The sequence below is a fragment of the Amphibalanus amphitrite genome, unplaced genomic scaffold (genome assembly GCF_019059575.1).
Source record: "Amphibalanus amphitrite isolate SeventyFive unplaced genomic scaffold, NRLGWU_Aamphi_draft 000100F_arrow, whole genome shotgun sequence".
Taxonomy (NCBI): Eukaryota; Metazoa; Arthropoda; class Thecostraca; order Balanomorpha; family Balanidae; genus Amphibalanus; species Amphibalanus amphitrite.
The window spans coordinates 559,912-586,958 of NW_024881595.1; the positions used below are offsets into that span (position 1 = coordinate 559,912).

The 27,047-nt window shown below is 50.7% G+C and overlaps 1 protein-coding gene across 2 annotated transcripts in view; it reads right to left on the reverse strand.

The window, feature by feature from the left end:
- The window catches only part of LOC122380532 (T-box transcription factor TBX20-like), a 51,418-nt gene that overhangs the window by 6,799 nt on the left and 17,572 nt on the right, over nt 1–27,047 (reverse strand). For both annotated transcript variants that reach the window (XM_043363753.1, XM_043363752.1), the window contains exons 4-6: nt 3,057–3,330; nt 2,618–2,779; nt 2,376–2,452 (exon numbers count right to left, since the gene is read on the reverse strand). In XM_043363753.1, the coding sequence (XP_043219688.1) occupies nt 2,376–2,452; nt 2,618–2,779; nt 3,057–3,330 (513 nt within the window). The remainder of the gene's footprint in view (nt 1–2,375; nt 2,453–2,617; nt 2,780–3,056; nt 3,331–27,047) is intronic.

Here is a 27,047-nt window from a genome sequence, read left to right on the forward strand (position 1 = left end):
CAAATCCAGCGGTCGATCGTGGAAAGGCTGCTGGAAGTTTGTTGCACAACGATATTCCCTCTGTCAATATTATTCCGCTCCATTAGCTACGTATGTATGCACGCAGTAAGCCCACTCCTTTCCCTCCCGAACATCCCACCCCTCCAGCGCCCACCACAGCCCCCTTCCCCTCCCCCCCCCCGGTGGGACCCCGGGCTCTCTCCCGGCGGGATTGAGCCGCCGGATCGGTGGCCGGCGCTGTTGATCCGGCATGGCGGCGTTTGTTTGCCACCGGCGCACTCAAACAGAGGGCCATTTGTAGCCGGCGGCGTGTCACGTGCCACGCGCTCCCCCGGCTCCCGCTCGGCTCCGGCGGCTCCCTGGGGGGCCGGGAGCCGGGCGGCGACCCGCGCTGACCCAGGATCCGGTACGCGCCCGCCGGGCCGGCCGTGGGAGACGAGGTGCCGCCGCTCCGGTTACCCCCAGAGGGACGGCCGGAACCAGCGCATAGATATATGGGGCGGCTCTTCCGCCCCCGGGGAGAGAACGCACACACCGTCGGTAAACGGTGTCACATGGACTGGTTGTTTTAGCTAACCAGAATAATGCATAGCTAAACACGCAGAAAATGCCGATAGAAATCGCTGGCAGCAATGGAAAAAGATAACAGGATAGAAGCCGAAATATAGGAGTATTTTACTCGATAAAATGATAAATCGCAAATCATGACACAATTTTTCACAACACAGGACGAACTGTCGATATTCCAAATGGCCAATTTCACATAGGGGGCCAGTGGATCCATCCATTGAATAAATAATGTGTCGGTGGATCATTAACCGCCAATAAAGTAGGAGGCTCTGAAATTTACAATGGGCGTAGCGAGTGCAGCCGTTGTTTGCGATCGGCTGTCAGCCTCAGGTAATACGTTACGGACCTGATCGTGAGTAACGAAGGCCTAAGTAACATTTTACATTTCGAATGCAGAAGAAAAAAAATGGCTAGGAACATCGATTTTATAATCCTTATACAGGAAAAGTAATCTAAAATTTCGAAATGTTTCTAACGAAGCTGAGACTAAGAGGAAACTCGAAGCTCTGAAAAGCGGCACCCAATTTTTGTTTGTCTGTGAGATTGGCTGTATCAAGCTACCATCTCTCTTGATACTTGCTAAGGTTGATAGAAAACGAAAAAAAAAATGAAGTGAGGTCAGGAAACATTTTCTCCTTTTCCCTTGTGCACGCTCACATTCTACTGTATATAGTTGCCAGCCATCGGATGAAGAGCTCCTCTCGTCTCCCGTGGGCCAGCCTGGTTGAGTTTGACGGCCCATGAAATCCTCTCCCGTCCGTCCTGCCCTCCTGACGTCTGACAGTGCGGGCGGCGCGACCCTCCCCGGTTCTTGCAGCGCGCGTGACAGTCGAGTGTGCGCGGTACGCGAGGGGCGAGGCCGGACGGCAGCCCGCCCGCGCACGATGTCTCCGATAACCACACACTGAGCGGCGCGCGGCAAATAAGCGTGAAAAACCCGACACCGGAATGCGAGATATGAGGCCGCCGGTTATTAACGACTCAGCCCTACCGCCGCTGCTGCTGCCGTTGCCTCTGCGTCGCCAAGAGGAGTGGTGGGTGCCTTGCTCCTACCATGCTTCGTGAACACCTCGCGAGCGCCAGGCACGCCGGCGCTGGCGATGGAAGGGTGGCCGGTTCCGGGGCGCGTCGTCATGGTGATTTAAGGCGTCAAACTGTTGTTTTTATCGCGTGCCTCAAGTGTTTGTGTGGCTCGGCTGCAGTGTGGCCGACAGCGGGTGCCACGGCGCCATGGGAGGCGGGGCTGCCGCAGAGAGAGGAGCGACGGGCGGGGCCGAACCAGCCGGAAAGAACGGGTGCAGGCGGTAGCCCCGCCCGGTGGCAGCGCACGCCTGACGCGCTCATCATACAGCCGACGTGTAGGGAGCGGACCACCCAGAGTGCTGCAGAACAGACGTGAAATGCCCGCCCCAGAGGTCGGTCAGAGTGACGGAGCTTCTGTGTGATATGGATCACAGAGAGCCCCGAACAGAGGCTCAGGCCCGGCATCGGACATTCGAATAGATAAGAGGAATGTGCGGTGTGTCTAAAGGCACGCCCATCGACGGTCATGAGCATGGCTTGTGTCATTGTTGAAGAGTGCATCTACACCTTTTCTATCAAACATAAAATTAAATAGAGCTTTAGGAAAAATACCTAACATAAAATGTCTTTCAACGCTGCAAAGTGTTCATTCCCACTTCCTTATGACCAATAGTTCGTTTTTTCAGTTCTCATGACATAAAGAAGCAAGGTCTTACATGGCGAGCGTGCACAAAGAAGATCGATATTCAGTGAAGTCTTTCCAACTCAACCCTCTGACTTACCTCTCAAAGTCGGTCAGCCGAGACGAGTCCCTGAAGCCCTTGGCGAACGGGTTGCTGTCGATCTTCAGCTTGGTGATCTGCAACACAACGCATGTCAGCCTCATTATCCCTGATGCACGAATACTGCAACCTTATTGCAGCCTTGCAAAAAGAGGCACACATAAGAAATTCCAAGCACATAACTTAATCATATAAACTCATTGGGTCCCTAAGAAATCGACTGTCTGCTTCAGCACACTCACCAGCTGGTTCTGATAGGCAGTGACGGCGGTGAACACGGTCTCAGGGAAGATGAACGTCTTGTAGTCCTGACCCTCGAGGTCAGTGATGGTCCCTCCCTGGCCCTCCTTCCTCAGTATGAGGTGGACGCGCGGCTGGTATCGGTGCATCGAGTTCAGGATTATCTGAAATAGAGCAGTCATCATCAGTGGTCATCGTTGTGCAAGGTGCATGTGTGTGGCAATGCATGTAGGAAAATAAATGCCGAAATTAATTTTGCAGTCATAAAAATAAGCGGCTCAAACAAGCAATGGTGGGTGATTGCTCTTGTTCCATTTCTTCCCCTTATAATTCTCCTAATTAGTTTATAGGTAGATAGGCATTTCCAAGCTTTTTTCAGTCGTGCAATGCCAGAACAGGCCCAGGGCATCACAACGCGAGCGATCCTGCCGAACCACTCACCAGTCCGCTCTTATCCATCTCGTTGTTGGTGACTTTGATCTTCTCGAAGGAGACCACCTGTTTCTTGAGCTGCTCGCCGTTGAAGGGACAGTCGGGGTGCACGTAGAGCCGAGCCGGCGCCGGCGGGTCCGCCTTGCCGGCCACCAGCCACGAAGAGCGGTGGTAGGCGTAGCGGTAGCGCTTGTTGTCCGCGGGGACGATGTCCAGCACGACCAGGAAGCGCTGCTCCAGCTTCACTCCGGTGAAGGAGACTCGGATGGTTGGGAACATCCGCCTGAGGGAGGGAAACATAGGGCAGTCGGTTAACTAGGAAAAATATGTTGAACGAAGGACTAGTTGAGAGAAAGTAGTGCAGCTTTATGCGCGGAAGCTGGGGCATAAACTTCTCCGTCGAGGGGGATAAAAGGGGCGGAGCCAGGGGGCAAGAGGGGCGAAGAGAGCGAGCTTGATTCGCCGACTTGGCCCGGCACTTTGCCGACCGATCGCCAGCCGGCGCCACCGGCGCCCGCCGTCGCAGACGCGTCGCCAGGCACTGTGACGCGGGCGGCGAGTCGGCTCGGGCCGGCCGGCAGGCAGGCGACCGCGACGGATGATCAATCAGCGAGTGGCCGATGCGCACATTCATAATTTGGCATACCAATGCGCAAAGAAATGACGCAAGCTTGATAAAAAAATTGGCTCGTTATTTGCACTCGAATTTGAGATATAGGCCTCCAGAGTTCGGAACGTTTTTTTTTGGGGGGGGGGGCCACCCGGTAATATTAAGAGATGAAATGTTTATGTTATCACCTCTTTTCATTGCTAAAAAACGAATAAGCATGTCGCCGATGTTGTACGGTAATGATGATTGGCTTAGACGTACCATGTTAGAAAGAAATGGAAAAATAGAACACGTGAATAAAACCAGTACTTGTGATGCTATTTTAAATATTTTTGTCCCAATTATATGCCAAATATTCAAATACTTAGCCAAAATGGTGGTACTGGATGTCGGATGACATTCGTTTCAACACTAAGTGCTTTTTCGATAAATGGCAGTGGCACGGTGCATGGGTTACTGCTGATCGCCCTCCCTTCAAAAAAATCAAACAGTAAAGTGACCGAATAACGAAAAAAGCTAGATGGAATGTGTCACCCTGAGGCCTGAACCATCAATGAGACTAGATGCCAGTAGCATGGTCATGGCAGCAGGCCATGGAGCCGAGTCAAGTGACCCGTTGACTCACATTTTTTAGTAAGCATCTAAGCAAAAAAGTAATTTTTACATGGCATGCTAGAAACACAAACCGTTTAAAAAGTAATTGACCGAATAATATAAAAAATCATGTCATTTACTGAAAATATATGCCGCATTGACTAATGGAAGTTTCAATGTTGTATTTATATCACTTTCTGAGAAATATTGATTTAAAGTTTAGAACGTTTTTTTCTGGGCAACCCGGTATCCTTTTTTAGGGGAGCTACACTGCAAAAGGCGTTCTGGCATGATTGAAATCAGGATGTGAAGCACTGCTGGCTTAGCCCTCGCATGTGTAGGTGGGGGGGGGGGGGTCGGATGGACCCCCCATTGGTTTTTCGCGAATAACTCGCGCAAAAACCGGCCGATCGCGATGAAATTTTCAGGACCCTCGAGTCGATCAAGTTTACACCTACTCTGAAAATTTCATGACTCAAGTGACCTTTGACCTGTGACCTATTTCTCGAAGCCATGTTTGGCCGGAATCGCGATTCGGCGTATGTCGGCTCGCATTAGCCGCGCGTTTGCAAGCTTTTCGTGGTTTGAAACCTTCAAACATGTGATTTTATGTTGCTCCCATGCATAAGGGTGGATGTCAAGGTCACCTGAAGGTCAGGTCAGGTCATCGACCTTTGGTGACCTCGGTTCACTTTTTCGAGTTTTACATGTTTACAGGCTTGAGTTTTTGAAGCTGAATTCGAATTTAAAAGTCATTCGAACATTTACGAAGTAGTTTTGGTGCCTTTGTAACATGTTACGAAGCTGTCAGAGGCGGTTGACACGTAATACGAATACCCGTCACGACCCATGCTGGTTGACCTGACCTGACCTGACCCGACCTGGTCTAAATGCTTAAAGACATCATCTGTGATCAAAACTAACACGATATTCGTGATCAGCGCCCCGAAAAAAAAACTCCATACCAGCAACGCTTTACGGCCTTCTAACAGGGCCCGATTTTCCCGACCTTTGTTGACCTAGGACCTTAAAATTGGGCATTATCGGCTTCCTCTCGTCACGGGCAACACGATCGTTTTTTCCGCAAAGCTCTAGCTCGATAAAGGGCGAAACGGCAAGGGGGGTCCAACCGACCCCCCCCCCCCCTACACATCAGAAGCTGGCAAACGCCGCACACACATGCGAGGGTTAAGCTTAGCCCACACCTTCTGGAGCTGTCTGGTGAGGCAGACGATCTTGGTGGCTCCTAGCAGCCCTTTGACGTTCTCTTGAAGAGTCGCCCAGAGAGTTGTGATGGGATTAAGGTCTGAGTTATTCCCAGGTCAGCTATAGTATACATCCAGAGGAAGGACAGGTTCTCACAGCGCCAATCTTGCGCATATTTGCCGTTTGAGGAAGGACTTCAGCAAACATGAAGAAAGATTTCCTTTGCGTCGGGCACGATAGTGCGCTTAATCATCTCCCCACTTTGGCCCCATCAGTGGATTAGACGGGGACGCTCGTCTGAGAGGATGTTCCACTGGTTGCATATATGCCTTATTTTTGGTGATTTTTTGGGGGCACCTCCGGGGCACCCGGAGCCTCATTGCCCGGTGATTTGCACCTTTGCCGGATGCTGGAAGGGTAGAACGGGCGGGACATCGGATGCATCAGCAGTCCCCACGTGGTTGTTCTGCCGGTTTGACGGATGAAAAGGCTTCAAAGATCAGATTTGGCGCTCTTTGGCAAGCTTCAAGCGACAATGCTGACGTCGTTTCGTGAATTCTGGTCATCTCGAGAATTTGTACGTCTTGATTTTCTATTTTTCACGGATCTATGTGGTATTTTAGATCGGATTCCGGCCGCAGTGGGCCATTTGGAATATCTGGTATAATAGTGTATGTAACTGTACAGTCTGTCTTAAAAGTACCGCGCAAAGTGGCGGTGGATCCATCAAGCCTGACCAAGAAAGGTCTGCTTTAATTTGAAAGTCACCGAACCAATTGAGCTGGGGAATGGACGAGGATGTCCATTGCTTCGGTGACCCAAATTTAGCAGGCCCTTCCTCAGTCAGGCTCGATGGATCCACCGCCACTTTGCGCGGTACTTTTAAGACAGACTGTACATCCCCATCATCCCCATATCGCATACAAAATGCAAATTGCAAGCGCTCCTCGAATAACAAACCCGTCCAAAAAAGTATGTTTCCCAATGACTGATTTGTTGACTGACTTTAGGCCCTTACATTCAGCGTTGGCTCCTGACGGTCTTTGTTGGCCACTGAGAGCCCTCCCCGGCTACTGAGGGGCGGGCCTATATAAACCTTAGAAGACCCCTACACAGATAGCTGAGAGCCTCCAGCCGATCTTTAGAAGCCCACGCCGAGTTTTGGAGCTCTTAAGCCGGCCTCTAGGAGTCCAACGCAGCTGACTTTACTTTCATGTGGTTTTGGATGCCCCATTCCAGCCCACGAAGGCCCAAGTCTGCCTCTAAGGGCCCTATTGGCTTCTGAGGGCCTAGCCTTGCATTAGTCTCTGAGGGCCTCAGTCCGGCCTCTAAAGGTCCCTTGCAGAACTTTGAGGGCCCCACCAGCCTCTGAGAGCCTGCGTCGACCTCTGAGGGCTCCAGGACATGCCTTGAAGAATGTCGGGCCAGCGATCGCTGAGTCCAGTCAGTTGACAGTCTAACTCGAAAGTTAAACTTTGTGGTTATCATAAACATCATCACGAACAACATTACCAATAACGATGGCACTTTTAGTTTTTCTTCATTCTATCGATTAACGGTTTCCCCGTATGACGTTTCCTCGTATCGGCCCACGTCGCTTGGGTCCGCTTGAGTAAGTAGGTAAGAATCACTTGTGTTCTCCAAATATTGATACTTTTCTGACTAGCATGAATGTGTCGTTTGTGGGACCACCTTAGAGCGGTATTGGATCTCTTTGCATGCGTCATATTGTGGGAAACAGTTCTCTTTCTCACAGGCCCTTGTGTTACTGAGTCCCCACCTACCTGGGCAGTGGGCTCTGTACCTCCCTGTGTTGTGTGTAGGTGCCCTTCCTGTGGTCTGTTCTGTGCCCCTATCCTGCACTGTACATCTATCGCCATTCCTGTGCCCTGTATATGACATTCCGACATCTGCTCTATCCTGTGATTACCTTGCCTTTGCCTGGTCCTGTCGGCTTCCTGCCATGCATATGCCATGCCCTATCCACTGCATATCCGCTACCCTACCATCCCGTGCCTGTTCTTATCCTGCCCTGCGCCCGGTCGATTCCCATGCCTAACCCAGCTCAGTGCCCTTTCTGTCTGACGCCCCAGCTTGCTCTAGGTAGTCCCTCCCCATTCGTCAATGCCCTAAAATGTGGTGCCCTTCTTTTCCTGGCGAATGACCGGTCCATGGTTTAGGTCTTGCAAACCATCCGCATGCGCCCTTCAACCTCCTTTTTCCCTAGCAGACCCGACCTGTCTTAAAACTTAACATCCCTGCCCTTTAACCCTACCCTGCCTGTTCTACACCTGCCTTGGCACTGCCCAATGCCCATGTTTCAACATTACATTTCCCCCATCAACTGCCTTAACCTGACTCGCCCACTCTGTTCAGTTCGGTTCGACCCGGTCTAATCAGTTTCAATCTGCTGACTTTGTCCTTCCGTATCCTTTGATGCTCAACAAGGAGAGAGTCGGGGCTGAGGGGCGGCCCCTGCCCTGCCAACTGCTCAGTAGTGCGAGGAAAAGCGAATTCTTTCAAAAGATCATCTGAAATCAATTTGTACCTAATTAACCAACACAATTGAAAGAGAACAAGTCATTGATGCATCGAAAATAAAATGTGATAAAGACCGCTTCCTTTCCTTGTCAAAACAAATGTCCTGAATACTTACAGAAAAATAATAAAAGCAATGCTGATTATACTTTTGCGGCATTTATGTCACTCAAATATGATGCAACAAGCCAATTTTCGGTCTTCGAAACATGTACGGACATTGCGTACAAGTTTTGAAAGGTCCGAAAACTTGTACGGACACTGTCTAGTGTCCGTAGTGGTGGCGACGCACATGTGGCGCGTGGGCTGTAATATTTGGATAGATCGTCCCGTACCCTTCTAAACGTGGGCTGTGACTGAACTGTTTCGCTGGATCAACCAGCGCCCCACCGTGACTGTGTCTTGATCAGGGAGGAATGTTCACGCGGCTGTGTTTTTAATCAAGAACGAGTGTAGTGTTTCGGTACATCGCCATTCACCCGACTGAAACGCGCACTGACGTGGTACGTGTCGCCAGAGGCTAGTAGCTTAGCAACCTACACATATTTTTTTGTTTTGTTTTACGATTCATGATGGACATATTTTTCCTGAGGGTCACGTGAGGTCATTTCGGACTCCTGACCTCGCCATCATGAGGTCGCCATCATACCGGGGATCAAGTGCGAGGGTCACAATGATACCAGTCTCAGGAATAAAGAGAAGGCAGCAATGAACGAAGCATACTGCGAAATAATAGGATAACCAAACGGCTTCAAGCACTTATAACTTCATTAAATTATTATATCCTAGCATAAAAAAATGCATAGCAACATGGCGTTTCGGTAGATAGAGCTGATAAGGAGGAGGCAACAATTAACGTAGCAAAATGCGAAATAATAGGACAAATAAACGGCTTCAAACACCAATAACTTCATTGAACGACTATATCCTGGCATAAACATGGCATAGCAACATAGCTTGTTGAAAGCGCCTTCAATTGAATCCAAGAACAAATCTATGCGACTAATGTGAGGGGAGATACGTCAGATAAAACATTTTTATGTTGTCATTTTAATACGTTCCTTCAGCGCCGGCCGCCCGCCCGCCGCCGCCCGCAGTCGACGCTAGCGCACCCTGTGGCCGGCCGGCGAAACGGGGCAAAGACAACCAATCAGCTTCCCCCGCCGCCCGCTGGATCCGCCGCTGGCCGGCAGTCCCAATCGAGTACCAATGAGTCCCAAATGCGGCCCAAATAGTTCCAAATGTTAACACGCGCGGCTATGCATTTGGTATCATTTGAGACTGATTTGAAACTGCAATTGGCACTGCCCATTGAGTTCAACATTATTTGGAACTAATTGGTACTAGAAATTGGGAGAAGCACCCTCCGAGTCGAGAGTAGAAGCTGGGGCATAAACTTCTCCGTCGAGGGGGATAAAAGGGGCGGAGCCAGGGGGCAAGAGGGGCGAAGAGAGCGAGCTTGATTCGCCGACTTGGCCCGGCACTTTGCCGACCGATCGCCAGCCGGCGCCACCGGCGCCCGCCGTCGCAGACGCGTCGCCAGGCACTGTGACGCGGGCGGCGAGTCGGCTCGGGCCGGCCGGCAGGCAGGCGACCGCGACGGATGATCAATCAGCGAGTGGCCGATGCGCACATTCATAATTTGGCATACCAATGCGCAAAGAAATGACGCAAGCTTGATAAAAAAATTGGCTCGTTATTTGCACTCGAATTTGAGATATAGGCCTCCAGAGTTCGGAACGTTTTTTTTTGGGGGGGGGGGCCACCCGGTAATATTAAGAGATGAAATGTTTATGTTATCACCTCTTTTCATTGCTAAAAAACGAATAAGCATGTCGCCGATGTTGTACGGTAATGATGATTGGCTTAGACGTACCATGTTAGAAAGAAATGGAAAAATAGAACACGTGAATAAAACCAGTACTTGTGATGCTATTTTAAATATTTTTGTCCCAATTATATGCCAAATATTCAAATACTTAGCCAAAATGGTGGTACTGGATGTCGGATGACATTCGTTTCAACACTAAGTGCTTTTTCGATAAATGGCAGTGGCACGGTGCATGGGTTACTGCTGATCGCCCTCCCTTCAAAAAAATCAAACAGTAAAGTGACCGAATAACGAAAAAAGCTAGATGGAATGTGTCACCCTGAGGCCTGAACCATCAATGAGACTAGATGCCAGTAGCATGGTCATGGCAGCAGGCCATGGAGCCGAGTCAAGTGACCCGTTGACTCACATTTTTTAGTAAGCATCTAAGCAAAAAAGTAATTTTTACATGGCATGCTAGAAACACAAACCGTTTAAAAAGTAATTGACCGAATAATATAAAAAATCATGTCATTTACTGAAAATATATGCCGCATTGACTAATGGAAGTTTCAATGTTGTATTTATATCACTTTCTGAGAAATATTGATTTAAAGTTTAGAACGTTTTTTTCTGGGCAACCCGGTATCCTTTTTTAGGGGAGCTACACTGCAAAAGGCGTTCTGGCATGATTGAAATCAGGATGTGAAGCACTGCTGGCTTAGCCCTCGCATGTGTAGGTGGGGGGGGGGGGTCGGATGGACCCCCCATTGGTTTTTCGCGAATAACTCGCGCAAAAACCGGCCGATCGCGATGAAATTTTCAGGACCCTCGAGTCGATCAAGTTTACACCTACTCTGAAAATTTCATGACTCAAGTGACCTTTGACCTGTGACCTATTTCTCGAAGCCATGTTTGGCCGGAATCGCGATTCGGCGTATGTCGGCTCGCATTAGCCGCGCGTTTGCAAGCTTTTCGTGGTTTGAAACCTTCAAACATGTGATTTTATGTTGCTCCCATGCATAAGGGTGGATGTCAAGGTCACCTGAAGGTCAGGTCAGGTCATCGACCTTTGGTGACCTCGGTTCACTTTTTCGAGTTTTACATGTTTACAGGCTTGAGTTTTTGAAGCTGAATTCGAATTTAAAAGTCATTCGAACATTTACGAAGTAGTTTTGGTGCCTTTGTAACATGTTACGAAGCTGTCAGAGGCGGTTGACACGTAATACGAATACCCGTCACGACCCATGCTGGTTGACCTGACCTGACCTGACCCGACCTGGTCTAAATGCTTAAAGACATCATCTGTGATCAAAACTAACACGATATTCGTGATCAGCGCCCCGAAAAAAAAACTCCATACCAGCAACGCTTTACGGCCTTCTAACAGGGCCCGATTTTCCCGACCTTTGTTGACCTAGGACCTTAAAATTGGGCATTATCGGCTTCCTCTCGTCACGGGCAACACGATCGTTTTTTTCCGCAAAGCTCTAGCTCGATAAAGGGCGAAACGGCAAGGGGGGTCCAACCGACCCCCCCCCCCCCTACACATCAGAAGCTGGCAAACGCCGCACACACATGCGAGGGTTAAGCTTAGCCCACACCTTCTGGAGCTGTCTGGTGAGGCAGACGATCTTGGTGGCTCCTAGCAGCCCTTTGACGTTCTCTTGAAGAGTCGCCCAGAGAGTTGTGATGGGATTAAGGTCTGAGTTATTCCCAGGTCAGCTATAGTATACATCCAGAGGAAGGACAGGTTCTCACAGCGCCAATCTTGCGCATATTTGCCGTTTGAGGAAGGACTTCAGCAAACATGAAGAAAGATTTCCTTTGCGTCGGGCACGATAGTGCGCTTAATCATCTCCCCACTTTGGCCCCATCAGTGGATTAGACGGGGACGCTCGTCTGAGAGGATGTTCCACTGGTTGCATATATGCCTTATTTTTGGTGATTTTTTGGGGGCACCTCCGGGGCACCCGGAGCCTCATTGCCCGGTGATTTGCACCTTTGCCGGATGCTGGAAGGGTAGAACGGGCGGGACATCGGATGCATCAGCAGTCCCCACGTGGTTGTTCTGCCGGTTTGACGGATGAAAAGGCTTCAAAGATCAGATTTGGCGCTCTTTGGCAAGCTTCAAGCGACAATGCTGACGTCGTTTCGTGAATTCTGGTCATCTCGAGAATTTGTACGTCTTGATTTTCTATTTTTCACGGATCTATGTGGTATTTTAGATCGGATTCCGGCCGCAGTGGGCCATTTGGAATATCTGGTATAATAGTGTATGTAACTGTACAGTCTGTCTTAAAAGTACCGCGCAAAGTGGCGGTGGATCCATCAAGCCTGACCAAGAAAGGTCTGCTTTAATTTGAAAGTCACCGAACCAATTGAGCTGGGGAATGGACGAGGATGTCCATTGCTTCGGTGACCCAAATTTAGCAGGCCCTTCCTCAGTCAGGCTCGATGGATCCACCGCCACTTTGCGCGGTACTTTTAAGACAGACTGTACATCCCCATCATCCCCATATCGCATACAAAATGCAAATTGCAAGCGCTCCTCGAATAACAAACCCGTCCAAAAAAGTATGTTTCCCAATGACTGATTTGTTGACTGACTTTAGGCCCTTACATTCAGCGTTGGCTCCTGACGGTCTTTGTTGGCCACTGAGAGCCCTCCCCGGCTACTGAGGGGCGGGCCTATATAAACCTTAGAAGACCCCTACACAGATAGCTGAGAGCCTCCAGCCGATCTTTAGAAGCCCACGCCGAGTTTTGGAGCTCTTAAGCCGGCCTCTAGGAGTCCAACGCAGCTGACTTTACTTTCATGTGGTTTTGGATGCCCCATTCCAGCCCACGAAGGCCCAAGTCTGCCTCTAAGGGCCCTATTGGCTTCTGAGGGCCTAGCCTTGCATTAGTCTCTGAGGGCCTCAGTCCGGCCTCTAAAGGTCCCTTGCAGAACTTTGAGGGCCCCACCAGCCTCTGAGAGCCTGCGTCGACCTCTGAGGGCTCCAGGACATGCCTTGAAGAATGTCGGGCCAGCGATCGCTGAGTCCAGTCAGTTGACAGTCTAACTCGAAAGTTAAACTTTGTGGTTATCATAAACATCATCACGAACAACATTACCAATAACGATGGCACTTTTAGTTTTTCTTCATTCTATCGATTAACGGTTTCCCCGTATGACGTTTCCTCGTATCGGCCCACGTCGCTTGGGTCCGCTTGAGTAAGTAGGTAAGAATCACTTGTGTTCTCCAAATATTGATACTTTTCTGACTAGCATGAATGTGTCGTTTGTGGGACCACCTTAGAGCGGTATTGGATCTCTTTGCATGCGTCATATTGTGGGAAACAGTTCTCTTTCTCACAGGCCCTTGTGTTACTGAGTCCCCACCTACCTGGGCAGTGGGCTCTGTACCTCCCTGTGTTGTGTGTAGGTGCCCTTCCTGTGGTCTGTTCTGTGCCCCTATCCTGCACTGTACATCTATCGCCATTCCTGTGCCCTGTATATGACATTCCGACATCTGCTCTATCCTGTGATTACCTTGCCTTTGCCTGGTCCTGTCGGCTTCCTGCCATGCATATGCCATGCCCTATCCACTGCATATCCGCTACCCTACCATCCCGTGCCTGTTCTTATCCTGCCCTGCGCCCGGTCGATTCCCATGCCTAACCCAGCTCAGTGCCCTTTCTGTCTGACGCCCCAGCTTGCTCTAGGTAGTCCCTCCCCATTCGTCAATGCCCTAAAATGTGGTGCCCTTCTTTTCCTGGCGAATGACCGGTCCATGGTTTAGGTCTTGCAAACCATCCGCATGCGCCCTTCAACCTCCTTTTTCCCTAGCAGACCCGACCTGTCTTAAAACTTAACATCCCTGCCCTTTAACCCTACCCTGCCTGTTCTACACCTGCCTTGGCACTGCCCAATGCCCATGTTTCAACATTACATTTCCCCCATCAACTGCCTTAACCTGACTCGCCCACTCTGTTCAGTTCGGTTCGACCCGGTCTAATCAGTTTCAATCTGCTGACTTTGTCCTTCCGTATCCTTTGATGCTCAACAAGGAGAGAGTCGGGGCTGAGGGGCGGCCCCTGCCCTGCCAACTGCTCAGTAGTGCGAGGAAAAGCGAATTCTTTCAAAAGATCATCTGAAATCAATTTGTACCTAATTAACCAACACAATTGAAAGAGAACAAGTCATTGATGCATCGAAAATAAAATGTGATAAAGACCGCTTCCTTTCCTTGTCAAAACAAATGTCCTGAATACTTACAGAAAAATAATAAAAGCAATGCTGATTATACTTTTGCGGCATTTATGTCACTCAAATATGATGCAACAAGCCAATTTTCGGTCTTCGAAACATGTACGGACATTGCGTACAAGTTTTGAAAGGTCCGAAAACTTGTACGGACACTGTCTAGTGTCCGTAGTGGTGGCGACGCACATGTGGCGCGTGGGCTGTAATATTTGGATAGATCGTCCCGTACCCTTCTAAACGTGGGCTGTGACTGAACTGTTTCGCTGGATCAACCAGCGCCCCACCGTGACTGTGTCTTGATCAGGGAGGAATGTTCACGCGGCTGTGTTTTTAATCAAGAACGAGTGTAGTGTTTCGGTACATCGCCATTCACCCGACTGAAACGCGCACTGACGTGGTACGTGTCGCCAGAGGCTAGTAGCTTAGCAACCTACACATATTTTTTTGTTTTGTTTTACGATTCATGATGGACATATTTTTCCTGAGGGTCACGTGAGGTCATTTCGGACTCCTGACCTCGCCATCATGAGGTCGCCATCATACCGGGGATCAAGTGCGAGGGTCACAATGATACCAGTCTCAGGAATAAAGAGAAGGCAGCAATGAACGAAGCATACTGCGAAATAATAGGATAACCAAACGGCTTCAAGCACTTATAACTTCATTAAATTATTATATCCTAGCATAAAAAAATGCATAGCAACATGGCGTTTCGGTAGATAGAGCTGATAAGGAGGAGGCAACAATTAACGTAGCAAAATGCGAAATAATAGGACAAATAAACGGCTTCAAACACCAATAACTTCATTGAACGACTATATCCTGGCATAAACATGGCATAGCAACATAGCTTGTTGAAAGCGCCTTCAATTGAATCCAAGAACAAATCTATGCGACTAATGTGAGGGGAGATACGTCAGATAAAACATTTTTATGTTGTCATTTTAATACGTTCCTTCAGCGCCGGCCGCCCGCCCGCCGCCGCCCGCAGTCGACGCTAGCGCACCCTGTGGCCGGCCGGCGAAACGGGGCAAAGACAACCAATCAGCTTCCCCCGCCGCCCGCTGGATCCGCCGCTGGCCGGCAGTCCCAATCGAGTACCAATGAGTCCCAAATGCGGCCCAAATAGTTCCAAATGTTAACACGCGCGGCTATGCATTTGGTATCATTTGAGACTGATTTGAAACTGCAATTGGCACTGCCCATTGAGTTCAACATTATTTGGAACTAATTGGTACTAGAAATTGGGAGAAGCACCCTCCGAGTCGAGAGTAGAAGGTTCAAACTAATTATATGATTGGCCACAGAAAACGGATAACGCTAGCACAGATAACAGATGATAAGATTAAGTGGCAAATCAGAGACACACAGATACAGAACACACTGCACATAACTAAGTATACCTATGTGGTTATATGTGGCTATCTGTGGTATGTGGCGAAACATTAATTCATCTGCCGTTCATCTCGATTTATCTGAGCCTTGCTACGGCAGCACCGCTGTCTTATCCAGCACCGATCGCCCCCGGGTCAGCCAATCACCGTTCAGACATACACCGTCTCTGCTGCCGCCACCGGGCGCTGGCGGCGCGCGATGTGCATAAACAGCACACAGCTCGGGCATACAAATGCGCCGATAAGGCAGCCAAGTGTCCTAATGCGTGAACGATCAAGACAGATGAGACACCGTACACGTCATTCCGAACGACGATATGAGAAAATCACCTTTCTAGGACACGTCGATGCGGGCGCGTTCACATATGTCATTCTTGTGTCAGAATTTGAGACAATCAATTTGAATCGATCTTTCACTTCTCCGCCTAGTGTCATACCGTTACCATAATCCTCGAGATGACTGAGATGTTCATTTTCTGAGCTCCGCCCTGAAGTTCTGCTTCCAACTCCGCCTTGTCGCTGACAGAGAGCTCCCTTCCTCTCCCCCCCCCCCCCTGCGCCCCCTCCCAGACCGGCACCTATTCCTGGCCTCCGGGTCAGCAGCCACAAATGACCGTGTCACTCTGCCGTCGACGAATCATCGCGCCGTCACGCTCCCGTCACGGGCGTGACGCCGGCGTGACAGACGGCGTGACAGACGGCCGGCTATATCGGGGTGGGCCCCGCCGCGCCTCGTGGGTGGGGAGACGCCCCTCTCGGCTAGCCGTCATGAGGGCGAGTGGGGAGGGGAGGTGGCGCGTGCCGTGAAGTCCGTTCAAGAGAAGTGGTGATAATTTGTCAAGGAGAGGGTATTACCGCTGGTGGTTTATTTGTTGCGTGTTGTTCATAGACGTCAAGTTTGTTTATGTTGCGATGATCGATGATAAAGAAAAACTTGTAGGTTACATTGTATTGGATGAGGGTAAATCAATTCTTGAATCGAATGCTGACTGGACCGGCATGAAGTCTTTTTCGATATCATAGTGCACTTTCGTTCTATGTCGCTCAAACAGGTGTGCTTGCGAATACAATTACTTCTCTATCAATTTCTTCAAAATAATAGATGTAGCATCCTTCAAGTTCACACGTTCAGTATCAATGCTGCTGCGAGGCCAGTACCCACTCTTGCACCAGTCATGCGCCAGCTTTATTTTCTACCGATAGGTGGCAGCACGAATAAACGCCTGCAGGTAGACTGTACCGCATGACTCGCACATTGGTACGGGAGCTTACAAACCTGAGTGTTCAGTGTGGCATGTAAATGTTAAAACATCTTTGCAAATGTGAGCCATGGTAGCATTTCGGACTGAAAAATGTACCGTGGAACATTGTAAAAGCCCACTCTGACCACCAAGCATGGCATCCCGCATAAAGCGCACAGCACAGTGCTGACGCCTCGCCAACTGCCATCACACCTTGGTGACCTCTCTGGCTACACCGAGGGCGTGCCCCGCATATCCCAGAGCTTTACTGTCCCTCCACCCACCTCGGGCCCAGCGCGACACCGCCCGACACACCCGACACGGCCTGACAATCCGACAACCCGACACAGTCGGCAGCCGGCGGTCCGTCGCTCCCACTCCGCGGCACGCGCCGGCGGCAGGAATGTGACGAACGCGGCGCATTCTGTAGGCATTAGCGGCGCGGCTGCGGCCTGGGTGGCGCGCCGGCGGCGACATGTGGCGCGTTTCGCGTCATGAGCGCCGCCTCTGCGGCTCGATTGTCGCCGCGTCAGTGATGCACTGCCGCTGTGATTATGATTGGTGACTGTGATGGGGGCGCTGGGACGTGGAACCGGCTGCGAGCAGCGGAGCTCCGAGGTGGTCCGAGGAAGGAATGACCCGTGTTTAAGTGGGTGGGTGCTCGTGAAGAGTCTTGATATATTAGAGGTGATGGGGGGAGGGAGTGCTGCTGGCGCCAGGTTCAGTCGTAGCGGTTCGGCAGCTGCAGCGTGCACATGTGCCTGCTTTAGGCAGTTAGAAGGGCTAATGGATTTTCAATGTCCAAGTCGTCGCATAGCGTTGCTGCAATGAATAACACTCGGCACTGGCACTTTTCTAGCTATAATTTCTGGTCTGTCCTAATAAACATTTATTCCAATTATAAATCACTGTGTAATTATCAAAATAACTACCTATCCGCAGAGGCCCGCTTTCTAGACCCTTGCAGTATCCGAAGAATTACAAGTGTCATGACACACTTGGTCGTCCATTGCGTCACTCCCAATTATTGCTAAGTGATACCTAGATGGCAGCGAAGCTGAGAGCCACCACCGCTGAGTTCTCTCCACCGCGCCCGCCGGAGACAGCGGTCGTCGGTGGGTGCCAACGGGGCCGACGGCGTGTCGCGCTGCGTCGACACCGTCGCTCTGTCTGCGCGCCGTCAGCACCATCACTCTACCCGCTCCGGTGCTCTCTCTCTGCTCCGACACTCTCTCCCTCCCGTCGGCAAAACACGGCCATTCATCTGGGCCGGGCGCGCCGGGAACGTCGCCGGCGCCGACGGTATGCCGCGCGCCGCCGGACCTCCGTCGACGATGTGCGCCCATTAGCAGACTCTAATTTAACGTGCTAAATAATTTACGATGGGTGCACCGAGCGTGTCAGCCTCTGCGATTGGCCGGCCAGCTCGGCACGCACCAGAGAGACGCGTGGAATACGGCGGATGTCCGCGAGCCGCCGACGCACCCAGCCTCCCTCCCAATGGCCGGGCCGCGCGGCGGCCATTTTCCTGCGCGCGCGCCGCGGCGATGTCGGCGCGCACCGCGTCGCCTTTGTCTCGGCGCGGCCAGGTGACGCCGGGGACGTAATCGGCGCGGTAATCAGCCGGATGGGATTACTGTGCGGCGCGGTATCATCGTGGCCGGTAACCACAGTGGCGCTCGGCACGCCACCCGCGCCGCCCCCGTTTGTCCACCGCTTGATTGCCGCGCGTCTAAGGCGACGTAAGTGACGCGCCGGACGACGTAAGTGGCGCGACGCGGCGACCTGCTGCCGCCGGACACATGGTGGCTGCCTCGGGGCACGCGGCACTAATGGAGCTCGTTGGCCGGTCGGAACGGATTAGGACGACACGCGCGGCCGACTGCCTCCTCTCCGGTCCGCCGCCGCGCCCCGGGCACCTCTGAGCGGCTGAGGAACTCACTAAGCAGATGAGAGGCTCTGGGCAGCTCTGAGGAACTCACTAAGCAGATGAGAGGCTCTGGGCAGCTCTGAGGAACTCACTAAGCAGATGAGAGGCTCTGGGCAGCTCTGAGGAACTCACTAAGCAGATGAGAGGCTCTGGGCAGTTCTGAGAAGCTCTGAACGTGGAGAGGCAGCTAAAAGGAATTTTAGGGAAACTGACTTCAGCACGCAATCGATGAGCATCTGAGCAGGATCATAAGAGGAGAGATGACTGGCTACAAATGACCCCCCACCTGTCCGTGCTTCTATCCTCAGGATACTGAAATCCTTCTCCTCCACGCCGCAACCCCCTTCCGGGCTGGACAGGCAACTTTATCTCATGCGGGCTGCTCCCTTGGAGCGGCACCGCTGCTCCTGAGGGAGCGCACCCCGTAGCCGGGTGCAGTGAGTGCCTTGGGACTGGGTGGCCTGTCCTCTGGACGGGCTCAGCCCCGGCGACTCACTAGGGTGCCTGCCCAGACCAATGTCTCCCCCTAATTCCTATCATCCTTCCGGCTCTGCAATGGTCTTGTCGACCGAAAGGGCCTAACCCAACAAAACAAACAAACAAACAAGCTACAAATGAGCCAGCACGAGACAGCCAAAGATCACTAGTGAACAAAATCAGGAGCACCAGAGAAGAGCCACTGCGGCGCTGTTTTTCCGATCAACCGATCTGCGAGCGACGGCGGTAGCGGTGATCGGAGCGGCCGCTGTGCCGACTTGCCAGCTGCTGAAATATGCAGACGCTCGATGGAGCGGCGCTGAAAAATGCAGCTCGCCGTAACGGCCTCCCGATCGCCGCGCTCGCCGCAGACACGTTAATGTTTAATGGCCGGCGGCCGGCGGCCGGCAGCCGGTGTTCGAGCACCGCTACAGTGAAGAATAACAACATGGAGGCTCGCCCGGTCAGCGTTCTTGGTTTGTAGGGGGATAGAAATGGTCAGTGTGTAAGTGCCTTGGTCTGCCCGTCGCCAGATCGGCTTGGCTCGTCCCCTGTCTTTTGCAGAACCAGCAACTGCTAATGTGCTTCTGGTCTGGCTATCCCGCGTCTGCTTTTCGTGTCTGATCAAGATTCAAGTTGTCGAAAATTCATAAAAATGGTCAAAGATCTTTTCAGATTCTGATTCTTCAGCATAATTAAAATCACACCACACACCACACCACCCTCTTACATCTATCCTTCAAATCATTTTTACTCGGGCACTCCCTGCAGCTGGCACATTCAACGAAGTGAAGTCACAATTTCGACTGTGCCGGTAAGGTCAGCCACTCAGTAGACTGAGTGGGCTGTCAACTCAACATGTTCCATTCCGGGCGCCTGTCAGTCTGTCTTTTAAAGTGTCTGCTCGTTTCGTGTGTATGTCTGCCTGTGGGTCCATCTGCATGATGTTTGCTGAAGACGTCATAACGGAGCGGTTTAGAAAAAAAGCGAGTAGCCGAAGATAAGATGCAACGAAAGCATCATTTCAGGCGTAATTTATTTGGCCAGTGTTGTAAGTATTGATGTTCACATTTCCATGCACTAAGATACTATGTGGATATTTAAGACAAAGGTCACATCCAATCCAAAGTCTCGCCAGCTGCAGTGTCGGTCTCATCCTCGATCCGACGTGCCATCATGCACGGCATTCCGTCGTCGGAGGCGCCACCGTGTGACATTCCTCCATGTCAGACCATCGGGCGACATGACAGAGTCCGTCAGACGACATGACAGCCCGCGGTGTCGCGCCAAAAAGCGAGTAGTATCGACGCGCGACACGGCGCACCCGACAGCGGCTCTCGGCCCGCGCGCAGCTCGCTGCTCGGGGAATACGGACGGGTCGTCGCGGCGGCCGGGTGGTCCTTTCAGCCGTGCTGACCGGGCCAACAGGAGCCACCCGGTGAATAAGCAGGTGTCGTTTTGACAGGGCCTGCCAGATGACGCCAAACACTCCTACAGTGAGATACGAGTAGCTGTCGTTGGCAGTCAAGCGCTTGAAGGAATAAATGCGTGGACTAATATAATCAAAGCGATAAGGCAAAAACGTAAGAACTGATAAGATGGGAGGGTATTTGTCCGAACGTTAAAGAAGCGTCTTTTACTTTTGCATTTCTTTTTTTCTGTATCAATTCTGTGGTTGCCTGGCTATGCGTTCATCTGGTAATCCATGACCCCGCCTCCAGTCCATCCGTATATTCCTGGTGTCCAACACACAATCCCTGGCGCATCTATCACCCGTTCGCCGGCTGGTCGGTCGCCCTGTCGGCGCTGCCCCGCCCCGGCCCTCCGCCGACCTGTTGTTCCGGTCGGCCACCTGAGCCGCTTCGAACACCTATCGGTCGAAAAACACGGACCAGCCAAGCCTAATCTGTATGATTTGATTCAATTTCTCCGCGGCCAACGTGTAATAAGGCGGCCCGAATAAAAAGGCACCAGGTCCAAATTTACACTTCTCCACTGTAATTTATGCACTCTGGAAATGAGTACCCATCAAAAACACCTCGCTACAATGATAAAAACAAGACCATTACGTCGAATGGAGCGCGTTGCAGGCCATTGGCTACGCAGGACGGCCAACAGAATCTAATGGGCCGCCGTGATACTTTATTAGCCTATAATGCAGGGAGTCAATTTGTATCAACCGTTTTCGAGCCCAGGGGCGGCAGTTTAGAGAACGCAAGGCACAAAGAAGGCTGACCATTATCAATAACGAGCCTTATGGACCTGGGTACGACGCGAGTGAAACTTAAAATATCATTAACGAAATGACCCCTAATTCTGAGTGCAGTACCGACAGGAAAAACAGTGTGACGGCTCTTGAAAGTGCGCTGGTCCGATGGGCATTGTGGTGTCAAAGCAGGTGAAACACAGCGATTGCCAACAAATCCCCATGTGATTGTGCTTGACCGCCTTCTTCCAGGCAGATGAGGTCCACTACGAAACAAATTACTCAAAGCAGCTATAACCTTATCATGTAAGCAACAGAAATCCTGACAGCATATCGTCCTGAAATGTTGAATATACAATAGGACCCAAAACACACCCCAAAGTATACTAAACAAGTGGCCGGTTAAGTCCATGAAAACGCACCCCAGCGGACCCCTGTCTCACGCCGCGCCGGGGTCGTTTATGTCTCACCCGTGTCGTTTCCGACGCGGCCGTGGTGATTACATTTCAATTATGTCTGAGCGGTGGCGCGGCGGCCGGGTAGCCTGATTGGTGATTCCCGGGGGCCCACAGTCGGCCTCGGTTTGCCGTTCACACGGGCTCCGGTGCCGTCCTATCAGCGTGTCCGCCACCGGACGTGTGACGCGGCCGGAATCGATGCCGCTAACTCGACGTTCGCGGCGCACCGCGGCAATCTGGGCGCGGCGTGAGAGACAGACACACTGGCGGCAAATGACGCGCGTTACGGCCGATTCCGGCGCAAATATGTCGCCGAAAATTCTCGTCAGCGGCGCCCGTCTGCCGCACTGGCGGCCATTTCGGCGCACTTACTGCCGGCTAACAGCACCGTATCACCCGCACTAATTACCCTCGCGAAACACTTTTCGGAAGGAGGTGGCCGTGACAGCAGCGGTTGACGGCTCTTCTAGTGTTACGGCGTCGCTCCAGAGCTGGAAAACTCGTCGCTATGACAACCATGACGCTAATTGGGGTCGCGAAAAGAACTCATTATTTGGGCGCATTAGTTGACATAAATCCTGATGTCATGGCCTGCTCGCGTGGCGCCCGGCGCTGGCGGATCCATGTTTCACACGGCTGTCGCAGCTAATCAGGACGGTGAGCTGTCGCAGCCACCCCCAGGCCGCTGATTGCATCAAATGGGCGTCATGTACAGCTGCTTTTGTAGCAGCCCGTGTGGCGCGCAGGGAGGACATATACCGGGGTCAAATAAAACGCTTCCGTGCCGTGCAATGAAAATATCGCTTGAGTTCTGAGTTCTGACCAGCGGTTCTGTAGCTCTGCTCTGTCAAGCTGAGTTCAGGGATGCGATGAATACTCTGCAGTTAATTTCTTTTAAACTAGCTAGATCGAACTATAAATGGCACCATAGCATCTGAGCGTTAGAGCGGAGGCAGTAGAAAAACGAACGATGGCTCCTTTCTTTGATGAGTCACTAATATACTGAGAATCCAATTCTTATACCGTGTAATAAAAACAATTAGCGATAATGACATGGCACATGCCATGCGCAGACATTGCATGAGCAGAAACACTTAGTTTATCACGGCTCCCCACTTTGCTCGATTCGTTAATTGTAATGGCCATCTGATTCTAATTATAACTCAATAGTGGCGCATACTAGAAATGGCTTATCACTCCAGGGTGTGCTATGCATATTAGATAATGGCCTATTTGCTTTACTCATTAATGTACGAGGATAAATCAATCCCTAGTTAAGAATATTGCCTGTGTAGTGTATGACAGTAAAGCTCAATGTGTGCCAGAATGTAATGAAATGATGACCCGGCATGATATCATTAATTTTCACTTCAAATCCAGGTGGTTAGCCTACATGAAATCATGGGCTTCAAACAGACATAGTAATGAAGAATGCACGCTTAGACCTGGCCCTTGTTACTTGGGAAGCAATGAGGGGCGTTATTATCATTAATGACTGCTGACCAATGCAACCCGTTCAGGTTTATTAGTCTGGGAATGAAAGTGTGGGGCCGATGCATTGTTCTGTCACTATACAAATTTTTAAGTAAAAAGAATCACGTTTGCACTATGCTTAACTGCATTAGGAAAAACTTCGTGCATCATCAATTGGCATCGCTACTTCACTTCACAATTCATTTTCAATATGATAAATGATTTATATAGCATATGTAAATGTGAAAATGTTACAATATCAAGAACAAAAGACGAAAACACGAAGGCAGGCAAAGGCAAACAGGTAAAAAATAGTTCAGTTTTAATAAACCACCTTATGTGCAACATCCAGTACCTAGCACTATCAAAGTCCTCAGTTCAACAGCGGCCTACCCTCCCCCACGCCTCCCGAAACCCTCCCCCCCCCCCCTCGACTTCCCCGAGGCGGGTCGACCGACGACCGGCGCCACCGACGACCACTATCGACGTGTTTTGACGCCGCCGGGCTCACAGCTCCTACATTCTAATCTCCGGCCGTCAGTGAGTAGTCCCCCCACCCCCCCCCCCCTTCCCACCCACCCCGCTCCGGAGCTGGGGGGGGGGGGGCGTAATAACAGCGTGCTGCGCCGTCAACAGCGGTGTCAGCTCGTACAAAATTAATGAACATTTCCATTCAAATTTCCAGCCGCCGTCGAAATTTGAATTTACATGCTATTAGACCTGTCGGCTCGAAATTAACTTTTCATAGCGCGCTCACGCAAGGAGCGCCATATCCGCTGCTGATTCTAAGTTGGCAGAACTGACGCACACAGTGCTGATAAAAACATGACGGAAATGACAGGCCAGGACTGGGTCAGTCCTGGTGATGCTAGCTGAAAGGGCTGGCTGGCGGTGGAAGGAAGGATTCGTTATTCGCAAATGCAATGCCTGGGCACTCAGTCATTGACTGAGAAAGTTAGAATGTTGATGCTGCAGCCATGATGTCGCCTAGGAACTGTAGGTAATGCTTTTATGCACTGTATGGCTTTTGGAACATTTTTCGTGAACCAAAAATATAGCAAGCCGGTCGCCTGCATCCCTGTGTGTTGTTGTGTCAGCTTCTCACCTAGTGTCGGTGTCGGTGTCAGTCTATCCACCGTGTCACGCGCGATGTCACCTGTCCCACCAGCTCCCTCTGCCGTGCCACCCGTACCAGGCGGGGAGGGCAGAGTTTCGGGGGTGGGGGCGGTGCCCAGCCCATCGCGTGTCCCGCGCAGCCAGTGAGCGGCGCGGCTGCCATACTGGACCTGTCACCGTCGCTGACTGCTACCCGAGTCAACCAAATCAGCCCCCTCCCCCCGCCCCTCCCTCCCCCATCCCGGACGGCGACTACGTCTCTATCGAGCGCGCGTGCAAGCGGGGCCCACCGCGCTCCCGGCGCTGACACGATCGCCTGCCCTTGTTGCACGCAACCGTCACAGCCGAACGACAACACCAAAGGAACAATTTCAAAAATTACGGGGCCTAGCTGGGAGCGTAATTAAATAATGACACGGTGCGTGGAGACAAAGGCTTCGTGTGTGACCAGACAAGGGCTAATTCGATGAAATTTTCTGTATCTGTCGCCATTCAGTTGGGACTTGCATGACCGTGCGGAGCTGTGTAGGAGGTTTTGTTCACCGAAGCTCGAAATTGGTGCACTGTGCGCCAGACTGGTGCTGCCGCCATTGCCCGCGCCCCACTGGGGGGGGCTATTTATAGCCCCCCCTCCCGTTTTTCTGCAATAACTTCCAAACCGCTTGACGGATCGACGCCAAACTTTCAGTACCTTCGGCTGCATCAATTTGACACCTTGTGTCAAAATTTAAACTTCGTAGCTACCATAGGTCGGCCGGAAATGACGTCAGAGTGACGTCATGTTCGTCCGATTTCGACGCAAAACATTGAACCACGGCAATCGCTCCCAAGAGCTCAGTTTTTAAGCTAGATCCAATTTCTTTGCATGAAAGGACTCAGAATTGACCGCGCTATCAAACTGCTATCTCGGATTTTCAAAATTTTGAAAATTTCGAAAATTGTATATAATAATATTCAAAATTTATATTTTTATATTTTTTTTCCAAAAAGTTTTTGACTTTTCGAAAAAAACCGGAATATATGTGACAGAATGCATGATTATGACTAACTCTAGCAAGTTTTAGCTAAATATCTTCAAAAATGACCGAGTTATACGCATTATTGCAAAAAATTCACAATTATTAATTTTTCAAATCAATTTTTCAGTACGTATTTGACATCGTACACCAATATAAATGGCACCATCGTGTTCCTGAGCTCAAACTGCATCCAATAGACACCCTTTTTGTTGAAAAATTTTAACTTCAAAATTTGACCTTTTTTGACCTGAAAGTGACCTGACCTAAGCTAATTTCGACTCAAAACGACCTCGAATGACACAGACGACATCAAATTCGAAATGTTTGGCCTAAATGGACCATAAAACATGTGTCACGTGACCGACGCATGATATAATATTTTCGTGACCTGTGATGACCTGACCCTGACCTGAAAATCAAAGTACAAGTTTGGTACCCTCAAGGTATCTAGAGCATCTGTTCACGAGTGTGGAAACCAAAAATGAGCCTGATCTGACTTGTAAGACGGCGGCCAGAGCCCAAAATGTGAACAAGCAAAAATGCTAATAATTTTTACTTTGACCTGACCTGTGACGTCATCGGTGACCTCGAGGTCAATGAAATTAGGTTTCGCTCGACAGTTTTTCCGGGGCTATCAGACGCCGTTTGAATTTTGACGATCAGCCCAGTAGTTTCGGAGTTAGGAGGGGGGGCTATGAATAGCCCCCCCCCCCCCCCCCAGTAGGGCGTGTTATACACAGACCCCAGTGGGGCGCGGGTTAATGCCCATGCCAGGCTGGTCTCTTTGAACAGAGAGGTAAAAAATACAGGTCGATGCACCTCGGTCACCCCGGTTCATACAGTCGCTGAGGATGTCTTACAACATCAGAAGAACAATCAGGCCAGTCGAGTTCCACTAGTCATTTGCTCTGGTTACATACATTATACTCTATATATGCAGCGCTGTGTCATTTATATTCTCGGCAAATGAAAGGGGAGAGCTCTCATGCCGGTAGCACAGACCATGTCCACGTCTGGTGCGCAGGCGTCAGCGAGGCGGCTGAAGCGACGCCACTTCACGTCCCAGCGGATGGATATCATCACTACGTCTCTTTATACGATGTAATCCGACCCACACTGTGCACAGCAGTAATGGATTCCGCTCAGTCGCTCAGAAGTTACGAATAAAAATGCCCAGCCTGAGTGACCGCTTCATTCACACTCATTAGCAGTAATGTGACGTTTCCACGCCACGTACTCGCCGAAATTAGAGGCATCCTTAAGTAATACGACACTTAATGAATGCATTAAATGCCACGTAGCGTGATTGAGTTAACCATATGACGGCTGCCCTGAGGGCAGAGAACCGGATTGGTTCTAGGTGGTCCTGCTCCACACAGAGATAATTTGACGCGAAAATGTGCCGCGTTTTGAAGTGATTTATGAGACGTTTGTCAGAAGGAGATGACCATCTCAAACCGGCAAACTTTCAAATCTAAAATTTGAAATAAGAGGAAAGCCTTCAGCTTTCGTCCCGCCCAACCGTTCTGAATTAGCGATATGATTTTGACGAAGCTAAGGGGCAGTAGTGTAAAGCAATTAAATAAACCATTTTTGTCATCAATTGGTTTTAATTGCATGCATAAAGTAAACGTATATTTTGGCTTGTAAAAGTGGTGTGCCTTGCACAAATTTCAGCA